Here is a 24,166-nt window from a genome sequence, read left to right as displayed (position 1 = left end):
CCATGGTGGCGGTGGGGTTATGGTATGGGCGGGCATAAGCTACGGACAATATACACAACTGTATTTTATCAATGGCAATTTCAATGCACAGAGATACTGTGACGAGATCCTGAGGCCCATCGTTGTGCCATTCATCCGCCGCATGACAATGCACAGCCCCATGTCGCAAGGATCTGTTCACAATTCCTGGAAGCTGAAAATAGCCCAGTTCTTCCATGGCCTGCATACTCACCAGACATGTCACCCATTGAGCATGTTTGGGATGCTCTGGATCGATGTGTACAACAGCGTGTTCAACTTCCCGCCAATATCCAGCAACTTCGCAGTCAGTAAAGAGGAGTGGGACAACATTCCACAGACCACAATCAACAGCCTGATCAACTCTATGCTAAGGAGATGTGTCACGCTGCATGAGGCAAATGGTGGTCACACCAGATACGTACTTGTTTGCTGATCCATGCCCCAAATGTTATTTTTTTAAGTATCTTTTAACAGATGCATATCTGTATTCCCAGTCAGGTGAAATCCATAGCTTAGGGCCTAATTAATTAAAATTGCCTGATATCCTTATTTGAACTGTAACTCAGTAAAATCGTTGCATTTATATTTTTGTTCAGTAGTTTAAGAAACATTGCCTTGTGCCTTAAAATTCCATTACCAAAACCCCACATATCTTAAAGATATTTTCAAATGTTTCTCCCTCATGAGAAGGGAGAATAATTAAAGTTCACAGAAGTAAGAAGGTAGAGACCTATCAATTAGCTAGTGTTTTTACTATGATAAATTTTGTTTATGAATGATTTGGTTATTAAAAACTGAAATTGTGTTACAAAATCGGTAACAGAATATCTGCAATTAAATTGGCTACACTGGGAAATCCTAACAGTCACAAACCACAGTTGCTACTGTCCTCCCTTCCACTGCCATACTGTTATGTTCAGCTGATAACAGTTCTCTTTCTATTTCCGTCATCTGGTCATCAAAGCAAAAATGTGAAAACTCTGGACAACCCCTACCGGCAGGTAGCCTATCGGTTAAGAGTGTTGGGCCAGTAACAGAAAGGTCGCTGGTTCAAAATGGCGGAGTGATTTCTGCATATTGCACCCTTAAATGTGAAAGACACATTTTGGTTGAATGCATTCATTTGTGCAACTGACCACGTACCTCGCTCTCCAATGCATGTCACCTCTCCCAGCTCTTACTGACATCTACCCATGACCTCCCTCTCATTCCATTTACTGTAACCAGCATCTTCACCCACTGAGCACCGACCGACACCGGACAGAGTTGTCAGTCCACCCTGGCCTTGATTTCAATGTCCACAGTCATAGTTTTTTGGTCCAGTCTGGAGCAGAGTTTATTTCAACACAGACGTCTGGACCAACCTTCATCTGGCCTAAACATAGATGTCCATGATTGGACCAAATCTGAACAAATCATAGACGTCTATGTGTCGCAGGTTTGGACAGTAGAGTACAGTAGAGTAAAGAAAAGTAGAGATTAGAGTATAATGTAGTACTCTAATTTCTGCTATTGTATTTAACACTGCTGTACTGAGATTCTTTCAAACGCAAGGTGTCACATCACAGCTGACAACCCATTCTTTCTGAAGACATCTTTGAATTTGGAGCAGACATTTTTTGGAAAAGAAATATCACTCAGTTTGTGACCATTTACCTAAATGATGTTACCATCTTTGCTTAGTTCTTTCAATAAATGTGGTTTTGTAAAATGTTCAGTGTACATTTGTTGAATTACTCCTTGTGCATAGAATAGTATGGGTTGATAAACTTTAAAATCAATAGTTTTTGTTTGGCATACATTTTAAGTGGGTTTGCCCTTCAAAAGAACAATGTATATGCAGAAAATACCTCATTCTGTAATATATGTTGGTGGATCTTTGACACTTTGATGACACTCAGGAGGCAGTGTTCTTCAATTTCATAAAACATTTTAGCAAAAGGCTTAGTGTCGTTATCCTCATAATGGGAGGACTTTTGTTACACTTTCAAGTAAGTTATTTAGAGAAAACACTGACATTGAACAACTGTAATAATACATTTGATCCAATACCTCTAATAAATCCTTAAAAACAGTAATGCAATTTCTTCTCATAGAACTGTGTGTTTTCTCCCTGATTTATGAGACAGGAAGGCTCTATTTTCTCTGTCCAGGCTCAGACATCAAAATGAATATATATATATAACTCCCAGTAATTTATTGGGTAAATCACCAACGTTTCAGATGCCGAGTTAATATATTGAGTGAGCGACTATTTTATATCTTATAGTTTATTCTCCGTTAGTCAGCATCTCTACATAAAATAATGTTCTCTGGGTGTGCTCCAGCTCATGTTTTTTATCAGACTCAAAAGACAGAGACTTCACTGCACATAATGCATAATGAGTACACACAAACAAGTGGGCTACACAATCTGAACTTCATATTTACACACATACATCCAAATGCATATACTATCACACAAAGTCACAGAATAGAGTGTGGAGGGAGGAGAGGTGAAAGGGATTGAGTGGGCGGGAGTGTGAGCGAAAGACAGAGAAAGAGGCAGAGGGAGAGTGGGAGTGAGTGGCACATGGCTTTCAGTCTAAAAAAGGGAAAGAGCGGCATGAAGCCAAAACCAGAACCTGGATTAGCTAGATAAAGAATGGGGAGGGGGGGTGGGGGGTAAGAAAGAAAATGTAGGTTTCATCACTGTGGAAATGGTGCAAACGCATGACACTGTTTTCACGGTCACAAACATCTTCTAAAATATGAATAGACAATGAGCGTGTGGGTAGAGTGAGAAGAAGTGAGTCCAGGGAGAAAGATGGATGGATAAAGCAAATAAATGAGACAGGAAAAGAGGGAGAGATAGGCTAGAGATTTCATGTTAAAGGTAGGCTGGATGGTGCATGGATGAGGATGTCGTAATAAAAGAGAGGTGAAGGAGGAAAATGGAGGAGTAGGCCTACTAGGAGAAGAAACGGAGGAGGAGAACATGTGACGAGTATATAGGAACTCACAAGATAGAAGCTCTGTGTATAGTGTGACACTGACCCAGGCAGAAAGGGAGAGAGCTGCACATGGAGGCTGGAGCAGACGGGTACAGGGCTGGGAGCCGAGAGACAGAGGGAGGGAGAGACAGGGCCCTGCTGCAACTGCACTGCTCTGCCAGCCTGGGTTAACATCCCCCTGTGGACTCTCGATAATGTCCCAATCTCTCCCCTATTCATGCCGAACACCTCACCAATACACTTCACCCCTAATATCCTCCTCAGTCCTCACACCGCAAGGCTGGGCTCGCAAAATACACTACGCACTGGGAGTTTTCCCCCTATGCTTCCACAAACACCTGTTTCCTTTCACCACCACACACTAAAACCAATACAGTATGTAGCATTCAGTCAGGTCCATAATTATTGTCACCCTTGATAAAGATGAGGGAAAAAAGACTGATCCCTCCCAATGTGTTCTCATATCTGAAAACATTTAAACAAAAAGGCGCAATGCTGTTATTCTAGCAGGGTGAGGTATTGACAACAGGGGAAGCAATAATTTTGACCACCTTTTTTAGAATAAATATTACTTGTTAAACTAAATATATTTCTCTGAGAAAATGCATTTGCAAAAAATAATATAATTTCCCTCAAAAATGTTGCATACAATATAGCTCAGTATTTGTATACATTTATTTTATAGTATTTTCTTCTGCAAAATGTTTGGTCCTAATGTATGACCATATGTGACTTGATATGCTCCTAATAAACTGTAGCTGCAAATTACTTCACAAGTCAATCATTTACAGTCTTTTTGTAGTCCAAAAATGCCATGACCATCACAGTACTCCAGATAAAACCTATCCCTCTTTTAATGCAAAAACCGTCAATGACATACATTATATGTGGTTTGTCACATTAAGGTTGTCAAAAAGAGGCACACTATTCCCTTTATAGTGCACTACTTTTGACCAGGGTTTGTAGGGCTCTATAGAGAATATGGTGCCATTTCAGACACACTTTGTGAAAGACACAACCGTCAGGAGAGGAGAGGTACTCTGTGGGGGATGAGGAGTCGGCAGGGAGGGAGTAAGTAGAAGCAGGTGTAAACAAAACGGACAGTATTCTGTTGTACTGTGGCTAGGAACCTCTTAGCCCCCTACTGTAGATCTAATGGATTATTAGGCTTTTAAATGGTTGTGTTTGTCAAACAGGGACACCAGGTGTCTGAGAAAAGCAGTTTCATTTATAATATGGCCATACCACCAGTGTGCTCTTTCCCATATTAGATTTCATCTTATGTTGGAGAAATCCGTGTAGATTGTTGTCCTGAAGTCCAGAATGTGACACTTGTATGTTGTGATGGGAATTATTGGCTAGGGAGTGGTTGCTGTGAAATGACCAAAGCAAAATCTCAATAGCACCTCTCCTGGAAACAGATCTGTGCGTGTGCAACATGAATGTACATCTCACACATACACACTCCAGTCTCATCTCAGGTATTGCAATCAAGCTTGTTCCATAAACGTTTGGAAAGAGGTTGAGAAGGAAAATTAAAGAAAGCAGTGAGAAGAGGACAGGTTAAGGTAGAGAAGCAGCAGAGCCACAGTACTGCAGCGTAATTATTAGTCCAAATGGAACGTTTTCAACTGTACTGATCAAAAAAATAAAAAACGCAACATGCGCTAAAAGATCCCAAACATTTTTCATATGCACAAAAAGCTTATTTCTCTCAACTTTGGTGCAGAAATGTGTTTACATCACTGTTAGTGAGTATTTCTAATTTGCCAAGCTAATCCATCCACCTGACAGGTGTGACATTTCAAGAAGCTGATTAAACAGCTTGATCATTACACAGGTGTACCTTGTGCTGGGGGCAATAAAAGGCCACTAAAATGTGCAGTTTTGTCACAACACAATGCCACAGTTGAGGGAACGTGCAGTTGTGACTGTAGGAATATCCACGAAAGCTGTTGCCAGAGAATTTAATGTTAATTTCTCTACCATTAGCCGCTACCAACGTTGTTTTAGAGAATTTGGCAGAACATCCAACCAGCCTCACAACCACAGACCACGTGTAACCACTCCACCACAGGACCTCCACATCCAGCTTCTTCACCTGCGGGATCATCGGAGACCAGCCACCCGGACAGCTGATGTAACTGTGGGTTTGCACAACCAAAGAGTTTCTGCACAAGATGTCAGAAACTGTCTTATGGAAGCTCATCGGAGTGCTCGTCATCCCTGCTGCAGTTTGGCGTCGTGACCGACTTCAGTGGGCAAATGCTCACCTTCGATGGCCACTGGCACGATGGAAAAGTATGCTTTTCACAGACAAATCCTGGTTTCAACTGTACCGGGCAGATGACAGAGAGCGTGTATGGCGTCATGTGGGTGATCAGTTTGCTGATGTCAACGTTGTGAACAGAGTGCCTCATGGTGGCGGTGGGGTTATGGTATGGGCAGGCATAAGCTACGGACAATGAACACAATCACATTTTATCGATGGCAATTTGAATGCACAGAGATACCGTGACGAGGTCCTGAGGCCCATTGTCGTGCCATTCATCTGCCGCCATCACCTCATGTTTCAGCATGATAATGCTCAGCCCCATGTCACAAGGATCTGTACACAGTTCCTCGAATCTGAAAATGTCCCCATTCTTCCGTGGCCTGCATACTAACCGGACATGTCACACATTGAGCATGTTTGGGATGCTCTGGATGAAAGTGTACGACAGCGTGTTCCAGTTCCTGCCAATATCCAGCAAATTTGCACAGCCATTGAAGAGTGGGACATCATTCCACGGGCCACAATCGACAGCCTGACAAACTCTATGCGAAGGAGATGTGTTGCGCTGCATGAGGCAAACGGTGGTCACACCAGATACTGACTGGTTTTCTGATCCACACCACTCCTATCTTTTTTTTAAAGGTATCTGTGACCAACAGATGCATATCTGTACTCCAAGTCATGTGAAATCCATAGATTGGGGCCTAATTAATTTATTTAAGATCAACTTATATCTTTACAGTATTTGAACTGTAACGCAGTAAAAAAAAAAAAAAACTTGAGTTTCTATTGGACAACTTCAGGTAGGTCCCGCCCCGTTATGTTCCAGTTGCTTCCGTTTAAGAAATGCTTTGCAACAGAATCAGCATAATGAACACGCCCCTGGGTAAACTGAGTCTGAATGCGAGATTACTACAGGGATTTAAACCAGCTTTAGGGGGCAAACTGGGTCTCAAATCCACTGAAGACACTTTGAATGTGACCGTAATCCATGTACACTGCATCTCTCTGCCCACTGGCTTTTGTCTTCTAGTATTACACAAGTCATAACAACTCTCTCCAAGTAGTCACAACTTTCAGAACATCATCACTTTTACACTACTGCAAACAGATCATGCTTGATACACAGACATACACCTGTAATACAAACTCACATATCTTACATGATTCACGTGTCCATGTTCGAGCCTTCATGAAAACATGCAAAGCACCTAGGGAAGCTATATTGGCACTCCTAGGGAAGCTATATTGGCACTCCTAGGGAAGCTATATTGGCACTCCTAGGGAAGCTATATTGGCACTCCTAGGGAAGCTATATTGGCACTCCTAGGGAAGCTATATTGGCACACATGGAAATAAAGTGATTGTGACTGGGCATTCATTCTATTGGTACGACAAGCATTTATCTCTGTAGGCCCAGCTATGAGGCTGATAAAAGGCTCAGTCTTCACCCATTGAGCTACATGTGCTTTATCCAGTCTCTCTCCGCCTGCTGCATGCCTGCACATGAGCATCATAGCCTGCCCAGTCCTGAAGGGTTATTGAGTGGAATGCAAAAACACTGGACATTCTGCAGAAAGACTCCACAATGATGCAATAATAAAGGAGTAAAGACATAGTCGAGAAAAGGTTTGAATACATCTAGCCTAATCTGCAAGGTTTGCTGTGGGTTGAGCCTTCCTTAAATCAATAATGGACCTGCCACGAATTGTTGAGCCATATAACCGAATGTCCGAATTTGCCTAATCTCTTCCTTATCACCAAGGTAGGTAAAGCTAAGAAAAAATGCATGAGTAATATTGCTACCCCCGTTGATATTTTAGAAAATGTTATTGTCTATATAGGTAAGAAATTCACGCTGTCACTGTATTACACCCCTCCCATCCCATTGATCCGCCGTTGGGCTTCTTTCTCACCTGTATTGTGACGATGCCTTGCCAAGACCCACTGCATCGGTTCTGTTCGTTCTCCCATCCTACGCTTGTCCACCTCGAGCTCACCTCCACGCGGACCTGGACCAGTGCTCTGTCGGGGATAAACCCTGTAAAACTCCGCAGCGACAATATTGCGCTGAACTGTGGCTGGCAGAACACACACGTACCTCCCTATGAATCCAACCACGGTACTTCAAGTGACAGGTTCCACTGGAATCCGGGCCAGGCAATCAGATAAGGGTCGCAGCTGGATCATACCCTAACCTACAGTCAAAACCGTGCAGACACGGGCTCCATTTAGTCTGCCTTGGAATTCAAGGTCTTAATTCATCGATAAATTGCAACACGTCGTCGATATGTAGATTATCCGCTGACCGATGTCTCTTCACGCCATGTAGGAGAGCCGGGAGGTTCATCCATACAATGTTTCTCACCAGCAGAGAGTGAAGTTGAACAAATAAATCGCTACACAATCATTTTATATTGTATCATGTGACAACCAACCGGATAACTCCCGAACCCAATCAGACTACTTCAAGTAGCTGGTCCCAAGAAATTGGTTGTTGTAATACCAGCCGACAGACCAATTTTTTACCCCTGAAAAGATACGTCGTTTCTATTCCCATTCCCTATTCCGCAGCTGCGGATCAAACACCGAATCACCACTGCGTCATTTACGTAGGAACTTTACGTCATCCATCGCCCTACAATAGAGCCAGTTGGATTTGCGTCGTTCACGCAGGCTTCGGCGATTGTATGCACTGTATAAACCGCTGGCATACTGTGAAATGCACGACTGGTGTTTTGTGAATATCGAGGAATCTCCAACTGTAGAGTTTGGGCGTGGACCCGCGTCATTTCCTGAGCTACACTTTTATTAAATAGATGTGCCCTGCGCTCAGACTGGTTCTAAATGCAAAACATGGGCAGACCACATTTTCTTTAAAATATCAGCAAAACAAATATTATTACAAGCACATAATTAGCCAAATGCATTTTCCATTAATAGGCTAACACTATTAGACTACACAACTTGGGAAGGCTACCCCATAGCCATCAGTCTGCTGCGACCTCAACAGCTTTGGGTCATCTGTCCATGGCAGACTGTCAGGCATCACCCTAAAATAGAAATAAGCTGGCTGAAATATTCATTCTTAGTAATGTCGACACTGTTGAAAATAGTCCTACTTGATATCCCAAATGGATACTGATTTTCAGAGTTGTAAGTTTGTTGTATATAACGCATAAGCCCATCTTACAGTATAGGCTACAAGGCACATAGGCACAAAACCTGACTGTTGGCATTGGCATTGCATTGCCATTTATTTGAGTATTGACTGAGCCCTGCTGGCCATGCTTGTTAATGTCGTACATTACTGCTGTGTGTTTTAGGAATGCAGGAATGTTGCTATAGGCATCTGCCATGATGTTCCACCTACTCTAAGTCACCCTACTATATCCTGCTTCCTCCCATATATTAGTATTATTAGTACATGGAGGTAACCACCTTAATGCATTACTACAGTGGTGATAAAAGGTTTAAAATGTTATAATTTAATTGTCAAAAACAAGACAAAAGCATCCAGGCCCAGAAAACATGTTTATTTTTTATTTGATTTAACGAGGCAAGTCAGTTAAGAACAAATTCTTATTTACAATGACGGCCTATCAAAAGGCCTCCTGCGGGGACAGGGGCTTGATATTAAAAATAAAAACAATATAAATATAAATATAGGACAAAACACACATCACAACAAGATAGACAACACAACACTACATAAAGAGAGACCTATAAGACAACATAGCAATGCAGCAACATGACAACACAGCATGGTAGTAACACAATATAAGAACAACATGGTAGCAACACAAAACATGGTACAAACATTATTGGGCACAGACAACAGCACAAATTGCAAGAAGGTAGAGACAACAATAAATCACACAAAGCAGCCACACCTGTTAGTAAGAGTGTCCATGATTGAGTCTTTGAATGAAGAGATTGAGATAAAAAACTGTCCAGTTTGAGTGTTTGTTGCAGCTCGTTCCAGTCGCTAGCTGCAGCAAACTGAATAGAGGAGCAAACCAGGGATGCGTGTGCTTGGGGGACCTTTAGCAGAATGGGACTGTCAGAACAGGTGTTGTATGTGGAGGATGAGGGTTGCAGCGAGGCCTAAGAGGGTTTTATAAATAAGCATCAACCAGTGGGTCTTGCGATGGGTATACAGAGATGACCAGTTTACAGAGGAGTATAGAGTGCAGTGGTGGCAAATCTGAAGGCCTAATGGTAAAGAACATCTAGACGCTTGAGAGCACCCTTACCTGCAGATCTATAAATTATGTCTCCATAATCTAGCATGGGTAGCATGGTCATCTGAATCAGGGTTCGTTTGGCAGCTGGGGTGAAATAGGAGCGATTACGATAGGCAAAACAAAGTCTAGATTTAACTTTAGCCTGCAGCTTTGATATGTGCTGAGAGAAGGACAGTGTACCATCTATCCATACTCTACCTCAAGCTCTAAACCCTCAGAGGTACTAATCACACCTGTGAAGAGTGACATTCTTCTTACCAAACCACATGACCTTTGTTTTGGAGGTGTTCAGAACAAGGTTAAGGGTAGAGAAAGCTTGTTGGACACTCAGAAAGCTTTGTTGTAGAGCATTTAACACAAAATCCAGGGAGGGGCCCGCTGAGTAAAATACTGTCATCTGCATTTAAATGGATGAGAGCGCTTCCTGTTGCCTGAGCTATGTTGTTGATGTATATTGAGAAGAGCGTGGGCCTAGGATTGAGCCTTGGGGTACTCCCTTGGTGACAGCCAGTGGCTGAGACAGCAGATTTTCTGACTTTATACACTGCACTCTTTGAGAGAGGTAGCTAGCAAATAAGCCCAAAGACCCCTCAGAGACACCAATACTCCTTAGCCGGCCCACAAGAATGGAATGGTCTACCGACAGCTCAATAATCACAGTGTCGGTAGAATACAATGGTAGGCAGGTATCCTAGTGGTTAAGCGTGTTGGGCCACTAACCAAATGTTTTCTGGTTTGAATCCCAGAGCAGACTGGATGAAAAAGATGTTGATGTGCCCTTGAGCAGAGTACTTAACCCTAATTGCTCCTTTAAGTCACTCTGGATAAGAGTGTCTGCTAAATGACAAAAATGACAATGTAGGCATACAGTAGTATTTGACTGAACTAGGGCTGTATTATTTGAATGATGTCATCCCCTTAGCATCACAGGGAGATATTTTATTTAGATAAAGTCAGAGACAGCGGTGCAAGAAAGTACTCAACTAAATCCATGTACTGAACACACTTGAGATAAAATTTGAAACACACAAACAAGCACATTTTCCCCTTTACAAATGTGACTCACAAATACACACATTTTGAGGCAGCATGATGCCACGCATTGGGTATGCAAATCTTTCTATTATATATTTGTACAGTATGTACAATTGAATTACTATTGTAGTAATTATTATAGTAGGCTTCTACAAGAATTTTACAAGAATTTACTTTAAAAAAAGACATCCTAAGCTCTAGGGCTAGGCAGAGAGAGATACAGTAAATTGAACCAAGACACAATGCAGTCTAAAGATACAGACACCCCCACTGTTTGCAGCCCAGATGGTACATCCCAGTCCTTCTCCTTTCCCTCCCTCTGTTTTCACTGTGCCCTCCATCTCTCTACTTACTCTCACTCTCTGTCTTGAGGACATAACTGAGTTCCGGCTGATAGCTTTTGAGCAGCAATTCCATCCCTCCGTCCTTCCGGCCATTGTTACAGAGCTGTTGGAGAGGAGAACAGAATAGCCTGAGGGTATGTACTCTCAGATTTCTACCTCCTCACCCTTCATGCTATTTCAGTATTTTGGTCAATGGGATTATCACAGCCTGTGCAACTCCTATCTTCATATCCTGTGCCAGCATCGAGCATCCTCAGATGCATCCGTTTTAGTATCTCTCTGTTTTTTCTTTAATTCCTCTCTCTCTTTCTTATTTTCCTGCCTTTGGATCATTCTGTATCTCCACTATGTTATTACTCTCTCCTCTCCTTATTCCTGTCTGCTTTCCTCCATCTTGACCTCCATTAACAGTACATACTGTATGACTCATGCCATTTTAGAGATAGACAGGGAGAGAGAAATAAATAAATATACAGAGAATATTTATTGCTTGCTGAGACTGGATTAACACACATCAGACAGTGTGGTGAGTGCAGAAGACATGCGTGCACCTCTCAACTGGGCTCTTTTTTTAGCAGCTGCAGCAGCGTGATTACTCCGTCTGTTACAAAACGTGCAGTTAACTTTCCCATGAGATTGCTCTTGACAGGATGCTGGACTTAAAGTGTTGCTTGCACTGGAAGTTTGCTCTACAGATGTAATAAACAAACCAGATAATGTATATAGCAGGGATAATATGGTTCTGTTTATGTCATCTTGTCTGTCAAGGTCACATGATGGCCCTGTCTCTACTGACATGAAGCAAAAATGATGACATGATGCTTCATTCTGCAGTGAATAAGGAGGTGTAAAATACTTCCTGTGTATGTTGATGCTCCCTGTCTGTATAATAACACCAAGGGACAGTAGAGCAGATAGAGTCTAATCTGTGTGATTATCTGTCTGCCTCTGTTTGCTGTTTTCCATCAGTAAAGCAGTGCTGACCTGAAAGACACTTCTGACCAACCCCACCTGTTTCTGGATCCTATGGAAGCTAAGGCTAAGAGCGGGGCACCAGTGCCCAAGGCATCCTCTAAAGCAGAGAAGACGGAGAAGAAGGAGACAGCTCCCCCTAAAAAGGTCGACCCCACTCCAGTAGAGCCTCCGCCCCCAGCGGCCCCTGAGGATGGCTCAGCTGAACCAGAGGGGGCACCAGAGGGGGAGGAGGCAGCAGAGGCCAGCACAGACTCCCTGGAAAGCCTGAAGCCCTTCCTCATTGGTGGTGCCATCATCGCTGCTGGTGCCATCCTGTTGGGGGCACTGTTGTTGGCAAGAAGAAATTAATCACCACCACTCATCATAAAAACATATTGGTTGATGGGTTAACAAGTTACTTGCTGATTGGTTCATAGACTATCATGCAGCTGGTAGAGATGGGGGATGGGGAGCCACTTTGCTTCTTAAGTTTATTTCAGTCTGACCTTGCTTGTAGTGAATAAAAACCTCAGTGAACATTCAAGTAATATATTTTTGGGCCCCTGCTAGTATACTCACGCATGAATTTGCTCCACCTCTCTATCTGCACCTACTTATTATAGGGCTACACGCTTTTAATCACCATACAAATGCACTCCAACAGTTACACTGGACACACACATTTAAACAGTACTTGAACACCCTATTTATCCAGTATGCACTGATAAACATTTAGATGTTTCTGGGTCTACTAATACATAAATTAGAAGTAGAAATGCAGTAACTTTATATTGTTTGATTTGAAAAAGGTCATATGAAGTGAAGTATGAAGTATATTAAACATACTATTGTGAGTGCCTAGCAGGTTTGGGGTCAATTTAATTTAAATTCCAGTCAATTCAGGAAGTACACTGAAATTCCAATTCTCTTGAATCCTTTTCAATATAGAACATTTGGAATTTGAATTTTGTTTAATTTCTCAGTGCAATTTAAATGGAATTGATCCCAACCCTGGTGCCTAGTATGTGCTATTTCTATGCTCGTATTGCTTTTGCTGTAAATACCTGGTCCCTGCAGATTAGATGTGAACCCTTTTGAATAACGGTTTTAGACCAGGAGATATCGTTATATCAATTCAGGGGAAGTTGCATGTTTTAGGGAAGGCTGTGTGTGATGTCAGTAATGGCAGATAATAGTGTGACAGATGAAGTAACTTAAATAATTGTATGTAATACACTTCCATTTCAGTCTCTACTGATGCTGAGATAATAACATTTCATAGTAAAATTGCCCCTATATCCAAAATCAATATGTACATTGAGATTATAGTCAAAGTTATGCCTGGCTGCCTGCATTTACTGCCCTGGTGACACAAATGGAGTATAAACCAAAAGCATATACACTAAATTGCCAAACCTATTGCCAAAAATATGATATATATTTTAACCCTGTGTGTTAACAATGAAATCCCTTGGTGTATCCATTTGTCAAATGTATTAACAGCTTGCTTACTACAATTTCTCTGGAGCAATAGTGTAGCCTCTATTTATTTTGAAGACCATACATGTTAGAGAGTGTTAGTGTGAGAGACTGTGCAGCTACTGTAATAGTACTGTACATTGTATGAATTTTGATTCAGAATGAAAATATTCTACATGCAATATGTGGTGTACCAATGTATGTGGTAGCTTGGCCAGTCATGCTCAGCAAATCAGCATATACACAAATATATTACATCCATCTCCAACCTCCAGGAAAGCGTTGAAAGTATGATGAAATGATAATACATGCATTACGGTGTATTTGTAATATTTTTTGATAGTTTGATGAACCTAGAATTCAAGTAGAAAGCATGCATTATTGATGGGAGTAGAGAAAGATGGATTTATTTAGTAGATCAACTGAGATTGTTTCCTCATTTGTTTCCCTATTAATTACAGAGAAGCTCTCCTATTTTTGATAACATACAAACAGGTTTTTTTTATAAGAGGCCTACGAGATTTTCAACACCCAATCAAACATCTTGCTTGAACACTGGCATGGAGCGTACCATGATGCAATATCAATACCTCCAGCACAGCAACAGAACAGACACATATTCTGCGAACACATGTTCAAATAGCCTAGTTATCATGTCACAGAGTACTAAATCAAATCTAGCAGTTATTTTCCTTGGTCTCAAAGAGCGTATAAATGCAATAATTCCAGTAGGACTTCACATTTTAGCACATGTTCTGTATGATATTAAAATAAATGGCAATGATGGTGAAATGTTGATGGGTAATACTATTGTAAATGGAGAATACCAGATGATGATGATGTGATATTGGTGATTATGATGGGGATTAAACCTATATTTTCTTGATATCCCAGCTCCCTATGACATATTTTCCCTCTTGCACACTCCCTCCCCCTGCCCCCAAAGCTCCTTGTGTAAATCCAAATGGTTGTCTTGTGACTTGACCTGACCTTTATTAAAGGCAATGGACGCTCTTGCATAGACTAAAGGGTCTCTTTGATAGCTGTGAATCATTTTGTGTCCTACACTCTCCACCTAGCTAGAAATAGCTAGGGTTCATTGTGTTGAGATTGAAGCACTGCTCTCATTGTTTCCTTTCCTCCATCATCACTGATATGAATAGGACTGACTGGCTATAGGCTGTATTATGTCCACCATTCACATGCTAGCGGTCATGAAAAGGAGACATTTGAAATGTTATCATGCTGGCCAATAGGGTTTCTAAACATTGTGCTGTTTAAAAAATCTGAATTCTCAAAGAGATACATTAGCCAGTTCCAGATGTGAATCTAGTATTCTAGTAACCATGTGTATGTGACCAATAAAATTGGATTTCATGATTTGAATCTAGTATTGGACTAGTCCAAAATAGAAAACTGAGGGGGAGTCGTATTCTAAACAGACCCCTTATATATTCGGAAAATCTAATGTGTACCAAGAAAACAACAATATGCTAAAGGTAAATGGAGCTATGAATGAGGCACAGCTCATTCAATTACAACATTTCTAGAACCCCCTGTAAAGTTTCAGCCCCTAGACATGCCCCAGTCAGTTGCCAACTTAGTGACTTTGTCGTTAGTGTGTATTCAGACTCCTCTAGCGACACATTTTCAAAAAAGCAACAAGCGACAAATCCAGCGACTTTTTCTGGTGTTATTGGAGACTAAGAACCATACGTGCTTTCACTGCACTCTTCTCAACCAGCAGCGGGTGCTGCGGTGGGCCCCACCCCGTCCCAAAGCATTCACCCAATCGTAGCACAGCAGTCCTTCCCAGCTGCAGTCAGAGCAGGAGATGTTCACCCCTCCGAGTCCAGACTGTTTTTTTTTTGTGTGACTTGTTGTAGGCTGCTAAGTAGACCATAAGGTTACAAAACAAAACAAAACAAACTAAAAAACTAAAAACTAAAATAAAAGAGGAGGGTTGGAATTGTGACATTAAAAACAAGAACCGACAGAATAAAGTTCATTTGTAGTTCTAAACATATTTAGGATGTTTTTTTTACTCACTTTTTGTCTCTCCCACGACGTTTTTCCCTCTCTCATACAGCATCCATCACAATGACATGCACATTGCCAATTGTGCAAATTAGGTGACGTATTTTGCGACTTCTAGGACAGCCAATAGCTACTTTCCTTACTGAGGAGTTGGCCACAGTATTGAGGGAGGAGCAACGCGCGTTAGCCTAGCTAGATGTTCTTCCTGTGTGCGTTCTTGTCTGTTTGCAAGGGTTACTGCGGAACATATTTTACTTTACAGTGAGTCAATAACTACTTTATTGTTTGAGTCTCTATTTCGCCATGATATAAAGCATGTCTGTGTTGTGTACTAACACTTTTTGGTTAATTAGCTAGCTCTATGCAACGGTTTTGAAAACGTGTGCGCTAGCTTGTACTGTGTAGCTAGATAGCACGCTTGTTGACATGTTCGCGCTAAGACTGAGCGTCAGTAAAACAAAGTAAGTTATCTACAAAATTGATAGGCTATGTGGTTTCATGTAGGTATGCATTTTTCGTTTATCTACCTTTTTCTTCAAGTCACCCGTCTGCCGTTGGCTGGCTAGGTTGTTAACATTAACTACATTTTAATTTTAACATGTCATTTAGCAGATGCTCTTATTCAGAGCAATTTACAGTAGAGTGCATACATTTTTTTCGTAATTTGTTTTCAGGGCCCCAGTCGATCGGATCAAAATGATTATCCCGGTCCGGTGCTTCACCTGCGGGAAAATCGTTGGGAATAAATGGGAGGCGTACCTTGGCCTCCTTCAAGCTGAATACACTGAAGGGTGAGAGACTCAAGTCTGCTGTGGTCATTGTTTACATTGTATTTCCCTAAAATGAATCCCTTTCTCCAAATATTGTAGTGTTCACTTATTTAATTAGTAGCTACATAGGCTACTCCTGACAAACCTATTACAAACTCCAGTGTCTCCCATTTGTTTGGTTGGCAGTGATGCCCTTGATGCTCTTGGTCTGAAGAGGTATTGCTGTCGGAGGATGCTGCTGGCTCATGTAGACCTCATTGAGAAGTTGCTGAATTATGCACCCCTGGAGAAATGATGGATACAACCACATACAAGCATCATATGGCTTATTTATGGACAAGCCCTGGCTGACTGCCAGTGAGGCAGTGCACCCTGATGGATTGACATCCAAGAGACTATTTTCACACCTTGTTTGAATCGTAAATGTTTTGTTGAATAAAGCAATAAATACTACTCACTTATAAGTGCTTTGTAAAGCGGAGTCAGTTCTTTAATATGGCTTCTTTGTGTTGGCTCAGTGATCTAGTTTCACTTTCTCGTATGCACTCTGTATCCTGAGAGAACAATGAACCCTGGTAGGCAAGGCTCATTTCACTAGGTGTCTTTGAATTCCTGCTGCTTTCTGACAAACATGGCAAGTGGCTGTAGCCTTATTGATTGAAGTGAAGCCATGTAATTTACATTGCGTAAATAAACAAGACAGTAGGCCAACCCCTTTAAGCAGCACGGGTCAGGCAATGAAAACTACCTGGTCCACTTGTTACAATCTCTTTCTGCAATAAACACTTGTTCCACTCATTTTAACAGCCTTTTTTAATCAGTTCAAATTTGATACAAAAGAAGGGGGAAGAGGGAAAAAAAACACTACACAGTTCAACATATAAAAAAACATGTACTTCTGCTTTGTGCATGCAGGTGTGTCAAACAACAAGTTGTAGCCACGACCCTGAAACGGTCAATTCATAATCAAAAATAAAATTACAAAGACAGTATCACTGTGAAAGAGGGGGTTGGTGATGGCCAAGATTAGAAGATAAAATGCTTGGTGGCTGCTGAATACCAGGGAAACATGGAGATGGGGGCAGGGGGGGGGGGGCTATGGACATTCATTTTGTCTCACCATCAGTTCATCCATTAACCCAGACTTTTAAGCAGCTTGGTGCAGAAATAAAGTCCTGCCTCCCCTCCTACTCAGCCTGACAGGGACAAAGACAACCTAGAATGTCCTGAAAAGATCACAGACAAAAGTTCTGTCAGGAGTGCATAAATACAAAAGGTTGACTGAAAAAAAAACGGGTGCTTGGCAATTAGTGGTGGTGTATTTCAGGATGTGAGTAAGTGGTGGTAGTCTGTAGATTACAGAATTAGAGGGGAGATGTGTTGGGGAGATGTGTTGGAGATACGACAGGGCCAGAGAGCTTACCTAGCGGTGCCGCTCGCGGTGCTCCCTATGTCTATCTCGTTCCCGAACACGCTCCCGGTCTCTCCCATCTCTCTCCCCACTTAGGGAGCGTTCTCGGTGCCGGCGGGACATTCCTGCAGCCTCCCATTCCTGGCTGTAGGACTCTTCCCTTTCTCTGCCTCTGTCCCGTTCTCTTTCCCTGTCCCGCTCTCTATCTCGGGAACGGTGTTCTCTGTCACGGGAACGGTGTCTTTTCCTACAAAGAGAGAACAAGTTAGGAGTGAGGCCACATTACAATTTCCATTTGTGATGAAAGAACAGTCCATGAGAATTTTTCCCACATTACAATTTCCATTTGTGATGAAAGAACAGTCCATGAGAATTTTTCCAGCACTGACCTGGAGCCGTAAGACTTGCTCTCGATGGAAAAGAGGCAGTCTTTCAGAGAGGTGACCAGCGCTCGACAGCGCTCGTCCCCATACACTCTTGACTGCTTGATGACAGCAATGGCAGTCAAAAGCGTCTCAATGGCCAGGGGCATGTCTCCTACATGAGGCGAGGTTACAGAGTTTATTACAATAGCAGGATTTAAGATGACCATGATCTGCATTGTGTACTGCACATGTAAATGTCTTTGGGTCTCTAGTCTAGATTTATCATCATGAATCTGTATTTGAATGTCTACTGTAGGCATTTTTCAGTGAGTGTCTAACCGGCAGTAGCTCCAGACACAGCCTTGGTGATGGCACTGCTGGCGATTGCTCGGTTTCTGTTCATCAGCTCATCAAACTCTCCCTCTGGCATTTGGGGTGTGGGCGCTTCACTGTCCCTGCTGCTAGAGAAAGAGACACTCCCTTACTGATCATCATCATACATATCCATACAACTTGTGATAGACATGTTTTTGTATTAATTGGTAAACATTCCATAATATAAAGTACAGTGGATGAGCTCACCTGTGCCGGTTGTACGGTGTGTTGTGTTGTTGACTGTAGTTGTCATGTTGTGCTGGAGGAAAGAAGGCGGGGTTGAGATGCAGGGAAGGTGGAGGATGGCTGGGGAGACGTAGAGGTGGTGGAGGGAAAAGGTGTGGCATGGGGGGAGGGGGAATGTGTGGGGGAAGGTGAGGGAAAAGAGGAGGAGGCAGCCTAAAGTATGGGACTGACAGAGGGGGAGGTTTGTTGTGAATGTGTTGGGGGTGGATAGTGTGAGGGACAGTGGAATGGTTCTGGTTGAGCACAGGAGGGGAGACGGAGGTGTTTTTATCCCCAGTATCTGACGACTCCTTTGAGTTAGAGCGCTGGGGGACACCTATGGAAAAGGAGGGACAGTTTGATTTAGTTTCTATGGCAGTATTGGATATCGCTTCCGAGAAAGACTTGACCACCTATTTATTTGCTGTAAGTAGATGTGTGCTTACGTTTATTAGCCTGGGCTTCAAACACGGCAAGATTCTGGCGTGTGGCAAAGCGGCAGTCCACCTTTTCCCCATTAACATGACAATTTGGCAATGTCTCCAGCAACCTCTGCAATGACTCTTCTGTGGCCACCACTACCTCAGCGTATCTATAGAGTGTAAAAGTCAAATATCAGCTAGTATACTTAATGTTACCAGCTGGAATGAAAGGCTATTTCAGAGCTTTGAAAGGCCATCACAACATAATCAACTAGCCATCAGTAGACCACCAGAGCAGACCTGTCCAGTTCTTCAGGGTCTGGAGACAACACTTTGGCTCTGGATCATGCACAGATAATAAATAAAACATTGGTAGTCATCTGTAAGATCTGTATTTAGCTTAGCTACTGGAGCATCATATTTATTTGAAGACTAATTTGACTCAATAGGTGTCTGTCTCCAGGTCTCCCTAGAACACCATGGCCAGACCCAGTCATGAAATGACAAAACACCCAGTTAATAAACAGTGAAGAAATATATCACATTAGATTAGAATGATGCCCAGTGGATAGGCCTAACTCTCACCCCCTGGACTGGCCATTAGCTCTGTTCTCAGCAAATTTGATCTCCACAATGTCCTTCACACCCAAGGTGCGCGCCACGTTAATAAGGTCTTTGTCGGAGGTCCACTGAGGAGAGGGGTAAAGGAAGACAAAGGCGAGAAAGAGGGAGAAGATGGGTAAAAATTAAGGATAGGGACAGAAAGGTAATAGGCCTAGGTGGCTGTATCTCATTACAGAACATAGGCTAATAGATTAGCAGACTGGATTGAAGATAATGGTGGTGGTGGGAGACTCACCCAGGAGAAGTTGCCCACATATACAGCCAGTCTCTTGTTCCACACTCCACTGTAAGTGTACAGTATTGCTGGTTTGCTCTCCTCTTTCGTCGGCTGGTCCTTGCTGAGAGGCATAGCGTTCTCTGAGAATTTCCTGTCCCGGCTCACAGAGCCAGTGAGCACGTCATCATAAAGATCACTTGCCTCTGCCGTTGTTGCAAAATCTCCATCCTATATAGAGAGAAGATATACATCATCCCTCAATGCCTAGCTTATCACTCACAATGACCATCCCTGAAGAATCAGACAAACTACAAGAGAACACTAATTGCCACATTTGTATTGTTGATATCAAGGTTAAGAAATTGAATAGTATGACTTTTTATCATATATTCTAAATGTAACCATTTACATTAATTAATTTAAGATGTTGACATGTTGATCATGCTAAAAATCAAACAACCTCATCCAACAAGTTATTTTAGTTCCCACTTCAATAATCTTCTGCATTCACTTTTAGCTTCTCACAACTATTCATGTCTACAGCACTTATCATAATCGCTCTCCGCCTGTCTCACCTCCCCGTTGTTTTGACTGAACTTCTCGTCGTAGATGTCTATGAGGTCAGTTGCACCACCACCATCGGCCGCTTTAGCCGCCATCCCGAGTCCTGGGTTGGCAGTGCAGCCTCTGGCTACGTTAGCAACGTTTTCTCTCAGCAATCGACACTTGGCAATAAACGCAAGGAAATAACTAAAAGTGCATGTTTTGCACCTTTCCGGGCATCTATGTTTTATTGATGTTGCTAGTCCAGCTGGCTAACGTTACCCAGTTAGCACCGCAATATTGAACTAAATAGCTAGGTAGCGAACGTTCGCTAAATGGCTAGCTAGCATTCCCTCCCCTTGCAGGGAAACTGGCGTGGACGGAATACCAAAGGCAAACAAAGAAATTACCAACCCAGATTAAAATGTCAACAAATATTATACTTTCAAAATGTTATATAATTGTAATGTAAATCTGCATGCAAAAACTGATAACTCAGGTTATCACTCAGATAGCTTGTTGCTGCTACATTAGAACAGAAGCGGAATCGAGGAGTGCATCTTTCAAATATCTCCGGTGTGAATCAGGCATGATATTACGACGTTCCGAAAAAAAAAGTTTAGCTATCAGCTAAATAATATATGTTGTTACATACGTGAATATATAATGTAAATGTGTGACATGTTGATACAATTCATATTGTTTAACATGCATTTCAATAATAATTTGGAATAAGTAATAATTGCCCTTACCAATATGGCGCCAATTATTTCCTTAAGCTAGAGCGGACATTTCTTGCTGTGCAACCCATGTAATTATGTGACTGTCTTTGGCTAGCAGGGACTTGTATAATTTTAGGACACTGGTTACTCTCGAGTCAACAAGAACAGTCACATCAGGATTCAGCAGTCACAAGGAAGAAAGCCACAATGCTGTCTGTTCTCGTTGCTAAAAGAGTGAGTCGTATTTTGAATACAAACGGGGGGTTACACGGACTATCTGAGTTAACCTTGTATCCTCATTGACTTTTTGTTTTTTACTGTCGGTTTGCTATCTAGATAACTAATGTCAAGGCTGGCTAGAAATGCTGTCTATTCTGACTGAAGGATATGAAGGTACACTTGTGCAACCATACCACATGGGAGGGCACCAGATAATGTTACGCAACCAACCTCGTGTTTTGCAGCTAAAGGAAGTAGGCTGTCTGGCAAGAACAGCAGTCCATTTCATACATAGTGGTAGCTAGCTTTGCACCTTTGTAAAATTATGCACAAGGACAAAGGTACTCTTCACTCGTACTGTCATCTGAATTAGCCTAGGGGCGCTATGATCTTTGCCAGTCAGACTTGTGAGTACCCTACAGGACAGTCATTGTAAGCTACTTTTCTAGCAATTAAACTATGAAATCACGTTTTATTGGTCACATACACATAGTTAGCAGATGTTATTGCGAGTGTAGCGAAATGCTTATGCTACACTCGCAATAACATCTACTAACCATGTGTATAATTAAAACCATCTCCATGTTGTTGTGTACAGTCAGTCCAGTTGTTGGTAATGATGTTGTTTATCTTGTCCAGCTGGTAAGTGGGGTATGCCCGAAGTCATTGAGACCAGCTGTGGCAGAACTAGTAACGACACGGGGTTACAAAGGAGAGGCACCAGATGACTCTAGGGGTGACATAATTGAGATCCCCCTGCCCCCCTGGACAGAGAAGGATGGTGAGACCATGGACATCAAGAGACGGCGCCTGCTCTTCCAAAGCCGAAAGAGGGGCATGCTGGAGAATTGCATATTGCTCAGGTGAGTGGACCACTAATCATACTGTATATATTTTAGTATTGATTTTAGTCTTCTTTTTAGTCCTGAGCAGAGCTCATACTATGATAGAGCCCACAATAGATAAATGTATAAACCATCAGGTTTAAGGAAAGGCAGCATATTTGTGGTCAGTGGCAGAGGCATGATTTAATTAGTGTGCAACTTACAATATGTGTATCTGAGTCTTGGACTTGTCTCAAAACCATACACTTGCACATGCCAATCAAACTGTCTTTCCCCTTTCAGCCTGTTTGCCAAACAATATCTTAATACAATGAACGAGCCCCAGTTAAGACAGTATGACAGACTGATCAACGAGCCTAGCAACGACTGGGACATCTACTACTGGGCAACAGGTGAGGAGAGTGGTTCAGCTTCATATCTTATCAACTGTGATTATCCACTCTGATCTACACCAGGGCAAGCAAAGACATATAATAGTTAGTTATACTGTTGTTTAGAAATAGTTCTTATTTTCAAGCTGATCTGCTGGCTTGCCCATTCTATATGAGATATGAAATGTCAGTTGAAGTTGAACTGAATATGTGTTGTCTTTCCCTCCTCTCAACAGAGGCCCAGCCTGTACCTGATGTGTACGCAGGTGAAATCATGGACCTACTGAAGGAGTTCACAAAGAACAAAGATCAGGAACAAAGGCTGGACGCACCCAACCTGGAATACCTGGACAAGGGGAGCCAGTGAAGCCTGGCTGACATATCCCTCTCAGGGTGTTTTCACATTATAGTCTTCTTTAAAATAACTGATCTCAGTCCTCTTTAAAGTGAACTCTGAGGGTAAAAAAAGATATGTTCTCTTTGTATTCACACTGCCCTTACCTTTGAACGAGGACTTAACTCCTGTGCCAGTTCACTTCACCTATTTTGTTGTCTGAGTCCTCTTTGCATTCACATTGCTATGTTTAGAAAGGAACCAATATCTTTTTCCAACATTCATTCAATGCACTGTGGGTTTTTACAAAGTGCAGGACAAGCCATTCCAGCAGAATATGCTATCAGACAGCTAGATATACCATATACCTACATACATTTAGGAAGCTAATGGATTGCAGTTTGTTAAAAATTAGACTGATTAATTAGAAGATACTATTAACATGTAAATATTATTGGTAACAGAATAAATTGCAGAATAATTACTGCCGATAAGATAATGCTGTAGAACATTTAACACCCATTGTAGGCCACTGCCCCTTTAAGAGCTAGAATCGATTTTGTACCCTATGTTGTGATTTTTACCAAATTATGCTATCGTCTCCTCAGACTATTCAAACCCCACAGTCGAATAAACAGCGTAAGAAGCTCTTAGCCTATAGATCACATATTGCAAAAAAAAAAAAAAACTGAACTAAAAACTAAGCGCATATTATGGCATTTCTGTGCATCCTTGACAATCGCTAATCAATATCCTTAAATAGCACACGTCCCCCCCCCCCCCCCCCCCCTAATTTATCTAATTTGTGGCACCAATGCGAGGGGCAATTGCAGGGAAAACGGTGTTGCTGCAGTCTAGTGTGTGGTGCGGGAATAATGACAAGCGAATCTGGGGAGCTTTATGTTCACATAGCCTTAAAAAAAAGGGAGCCGGACCGTGGAATTCATGCGAACCGAACTCAGACTACCTCTCGAAATGGTCTAAGTTCGCTTCGGGGGCTCTATGAGTGGTCTGAGTTCCTTTGGGGGTTTCAGACAATCAGACTGCACTAAAAAGTAAGCGACACATTTTTTTCTGAAAAGGACCAAGTGTGAAAACACCCTCAGAGAATGCTAATGATCTCACAATTTACCAGAGAAATGTACCTCCTTGACAAGGATAATTCCTACAGCTACATGCACATTACATCACCGGCCTTATTCATAAGACCTTCAACACAAAATGAAAATAATGACTGTAGTACACGGATGTGTGAGTTAACTGTACTGAACAAAAATATAAACGCAACATGTAAAGTGTTGGTTTTATGAGCTGAAATAAAAGATCCCAGAAATGTTC

General features: G+C 42.0%; 4 protein-coding genes and 1 long non-coding RNA gene across 12 annotated transcripts in view; 3 read left to right on the top strand and 2 right to left on the bottom strand.

Moving 5' to 3' along the window:
- LOC109888433 (sn1-specific diacylglycerol lipase alpha) overlaps nt 1-7,996 on the bottom strand; it is a 53,279-nt gene extending 45,283 nt beyond the window's left edge. Inside the window, exons 1-2 of one of the 4 annotated variants that reach the window (XM_031813302.1) lie at nt 7,391-7,996; nt 7,206-7,314 (exon numbers count right to left, since the gene is read on the bottom strand). The gene's annotated coding sequence lies outside the window, so the exon portion shown is untranslated. Of the gene's footprint in view, nt 1-7,205 lie in introns of all 4 variants that reach the window. The other 3 variants (XM_031813283.1, XM_031813292.1, XM_031813298.1) reach the window with 3 other exon arrangements.
- A 2,844-nt stretch (nt 7,997-10,840) lies between these two features.
- LOC109888431 (uncharacterized) lies at nt 10,841-14,379 on the top strand. The gene is made up of 2 exons (XR_002255134.2): nt 10,841-11,049; nt 11,885-14,379. It is a non-coding gene; the product is annotated as an uncharacterized LOC109888431 (long non-coding RNA).
- A 1,136-nt stretch (nt 14,380-15,515) lies between these two features.
- On the top strand, nt 15,516-16,619 carry LOC109888430 (DNA-directed RNA polymerases I, II, and III subunit RPABC5-like). 2 transcript variants are annotated; one of them, XM_020479618.2, is made up of 3 exons: nt 15,516-15,646; nt 16,060-16,176; nt 16,342-16,619. In XM_020479618.2, the coding sequence occupies exons 1-3, from the start codon at nt 15,582-15,584 to the stop codon at nt 16,448-16,450; spliced, it is 291 nt and encodes a 96-aa protein (XP_020335207.1). In that variant the 5' UTR covers nt 15,516-15,581; the 3' UTR covers nt 16,451-16,619. The 2 variants fall into 2 exon arrangements, with proteins under 2 accessions (XP_020335207.1, XP_031669124.1); XM_031813264.1 differs by lacking the exon at nt 15,516-15,646 and adding an exon at nt 15,706-15,846.
- Nucleotides 16,620-16,950: 331 nt separating this feature from the next.
- On the bottom strand, nt 16,951-20,904 carry LOC109888428 (cleavage and polyadenylation specificity factor subunit 7-like). Of its 2 annotated transcripts, none has more exons than XM_020479614.2 (9): nt 20,370-20,904; nt 19,813-20,022; nt 19,539-19,642; nt 18,978-19,123; nt 18,514-18,868; nt 18,271-18,392; nt 17,956-18,103; nt 17,579-17,813; nt 16,951-17,381 (listed from the first exon to the last, which is right to left on the bottom strand). In XM_020479614.2, exons 1-8 carry the CDS (start codon nt 20,451-20,453, stop codon nt 17,579-17,581), a joined length of 1,404 nt encoding a protein of 467 aa, XP_020335203.1. In that variant the 5' UTR covers nt 20,454-20,904; the 3' UTR covers nt 16,951-17,381. The 2 variants fall into 2 exon arrangements, with proteins under 2 accessions (XP_020335203.1, XP_020335204.1); XM_020479615.2 differs by having other exon boundaries at nt 18,271-18,389.
- On the top strand, nt 20,423-24,166 carry LOC109888429 (succinate dehydrogenase assembly factor 2, mitochondrial). Of its 3 annotated transcripts, XM_031813233.1 has the most exons (5): nt 20,992-21,293; nt 21,396-21,452; nt 21,918-22,141; nt 22,406-22,515; nt 22,731-24,166. In XM_031813233.1, exons 2-5 carry the CDS (start codon nt 21,447-21,449, stop codon nt 22,859-22,861), a joined length of 471 nt encoding a protein of 156 aa, XP_031669093.1. In that variant the 5' UTR covers nt 20,992-21,293; nt 21,396-21,446; the 3' UTR covers nt 22,862-24,166. The 3 variants fall into 3 exon arrangements, with proteins under 3 accessions (XP_020335205.1, XP_031669093.1, XP_031669103.1); XM_020479616.2 differs by lacking the exon at nt 21,396-21,452 and having other exon boundaries at nt 20,423-21,293; XM_031813243.1 differs by having other exon boundaries at nt 21,396-22,141.

The sequence above is a fragment of the Oncorhynchus kisutch genome, linkage group LG3, assembly GCF_002021735.2.
Source record: "Oncorhynchus kisutch isolate 150728-3 linkage group LG3, Okis_V2, whole genome shotgun sequence".
In the NCBI taxonomy this organism is placed as follows: Eukaryota; Metazoa; Chordata; class Actinopteri; order Salmoniformes; family Salmonidae; genus Oncorhynchus; species Oncorhynchus kisutch.
The sequence above is the reverse complement of the archived record's forward strand: the minus strand, read 5'-3'. Positions and strand labels throughout refer to the sequence as shown.

Bases quoted from the DNA above. Each gene is read 5' to 3' on its own strand.
- LOC109888430 (XM_020479618.2), top strand. From the start codon at position 15,582: ATGTTCTTCCTGTGTGCGTTCTTGTCTGTTTGCAAGGGTTACTGCGGA. The intron at 15,647-16,059 runs GTGAGTCAATAA...ATTTGTTTTCAG, and splicing joins GGAACATATTTTACTTTACA to GGCCCCAGTCGATCGGATCA. The intron at 16,177-16,341 runs GTGAGAGACTCA...TTTGGTTGGCAG, and splicing joins CAAGCTGAATACACTGAAGG to TGATGCCCTTGATGCTCTTG.
- LOC109888428 (XM_020479614.2), bottom strand. From the start codon at position 20,453: ATGGCGGCTAAAGCGGCCGATGGTGGTGGTGCAACTGACCTCATAGAC. The intron at 20,023-20,369 runs GTGAGACAGGCG...CTCTCTATATAG, and splicing joins TCAGTCAAAACAACGGGGAG to GATGGAGATTTTGCAACAAC. The intron at 19,643-19,812 runs GTGAGTCTCCCA...CCCTCTCCTCAG, and splicing joins ATGTGGGCAACTTCTCCTGG to TGGACCTCCGACAAAGACCT.
- LOC109888429 (XM_031813243.1), top strand. From the start codon at position 21,837: ATGTGTATAATTAAAACCATCTCCATGTTGTTGTGTACAGTCAGTCCA. The intron at 22,142-22,405 runs GTGAGTGGACCA...TTCCCCTTTCAG, and splicing joins GAGAATTGCATATTGCTCAG to CCTGTTTGCCAAACAATATC. The intron at 22,516-22,730 runs GTGAGGAGAGTG...TCCTCTCAACAG, and splicing joins CATCTACTACTGGGCAACAG to AGGCCCAGCCTGTACCTGAT.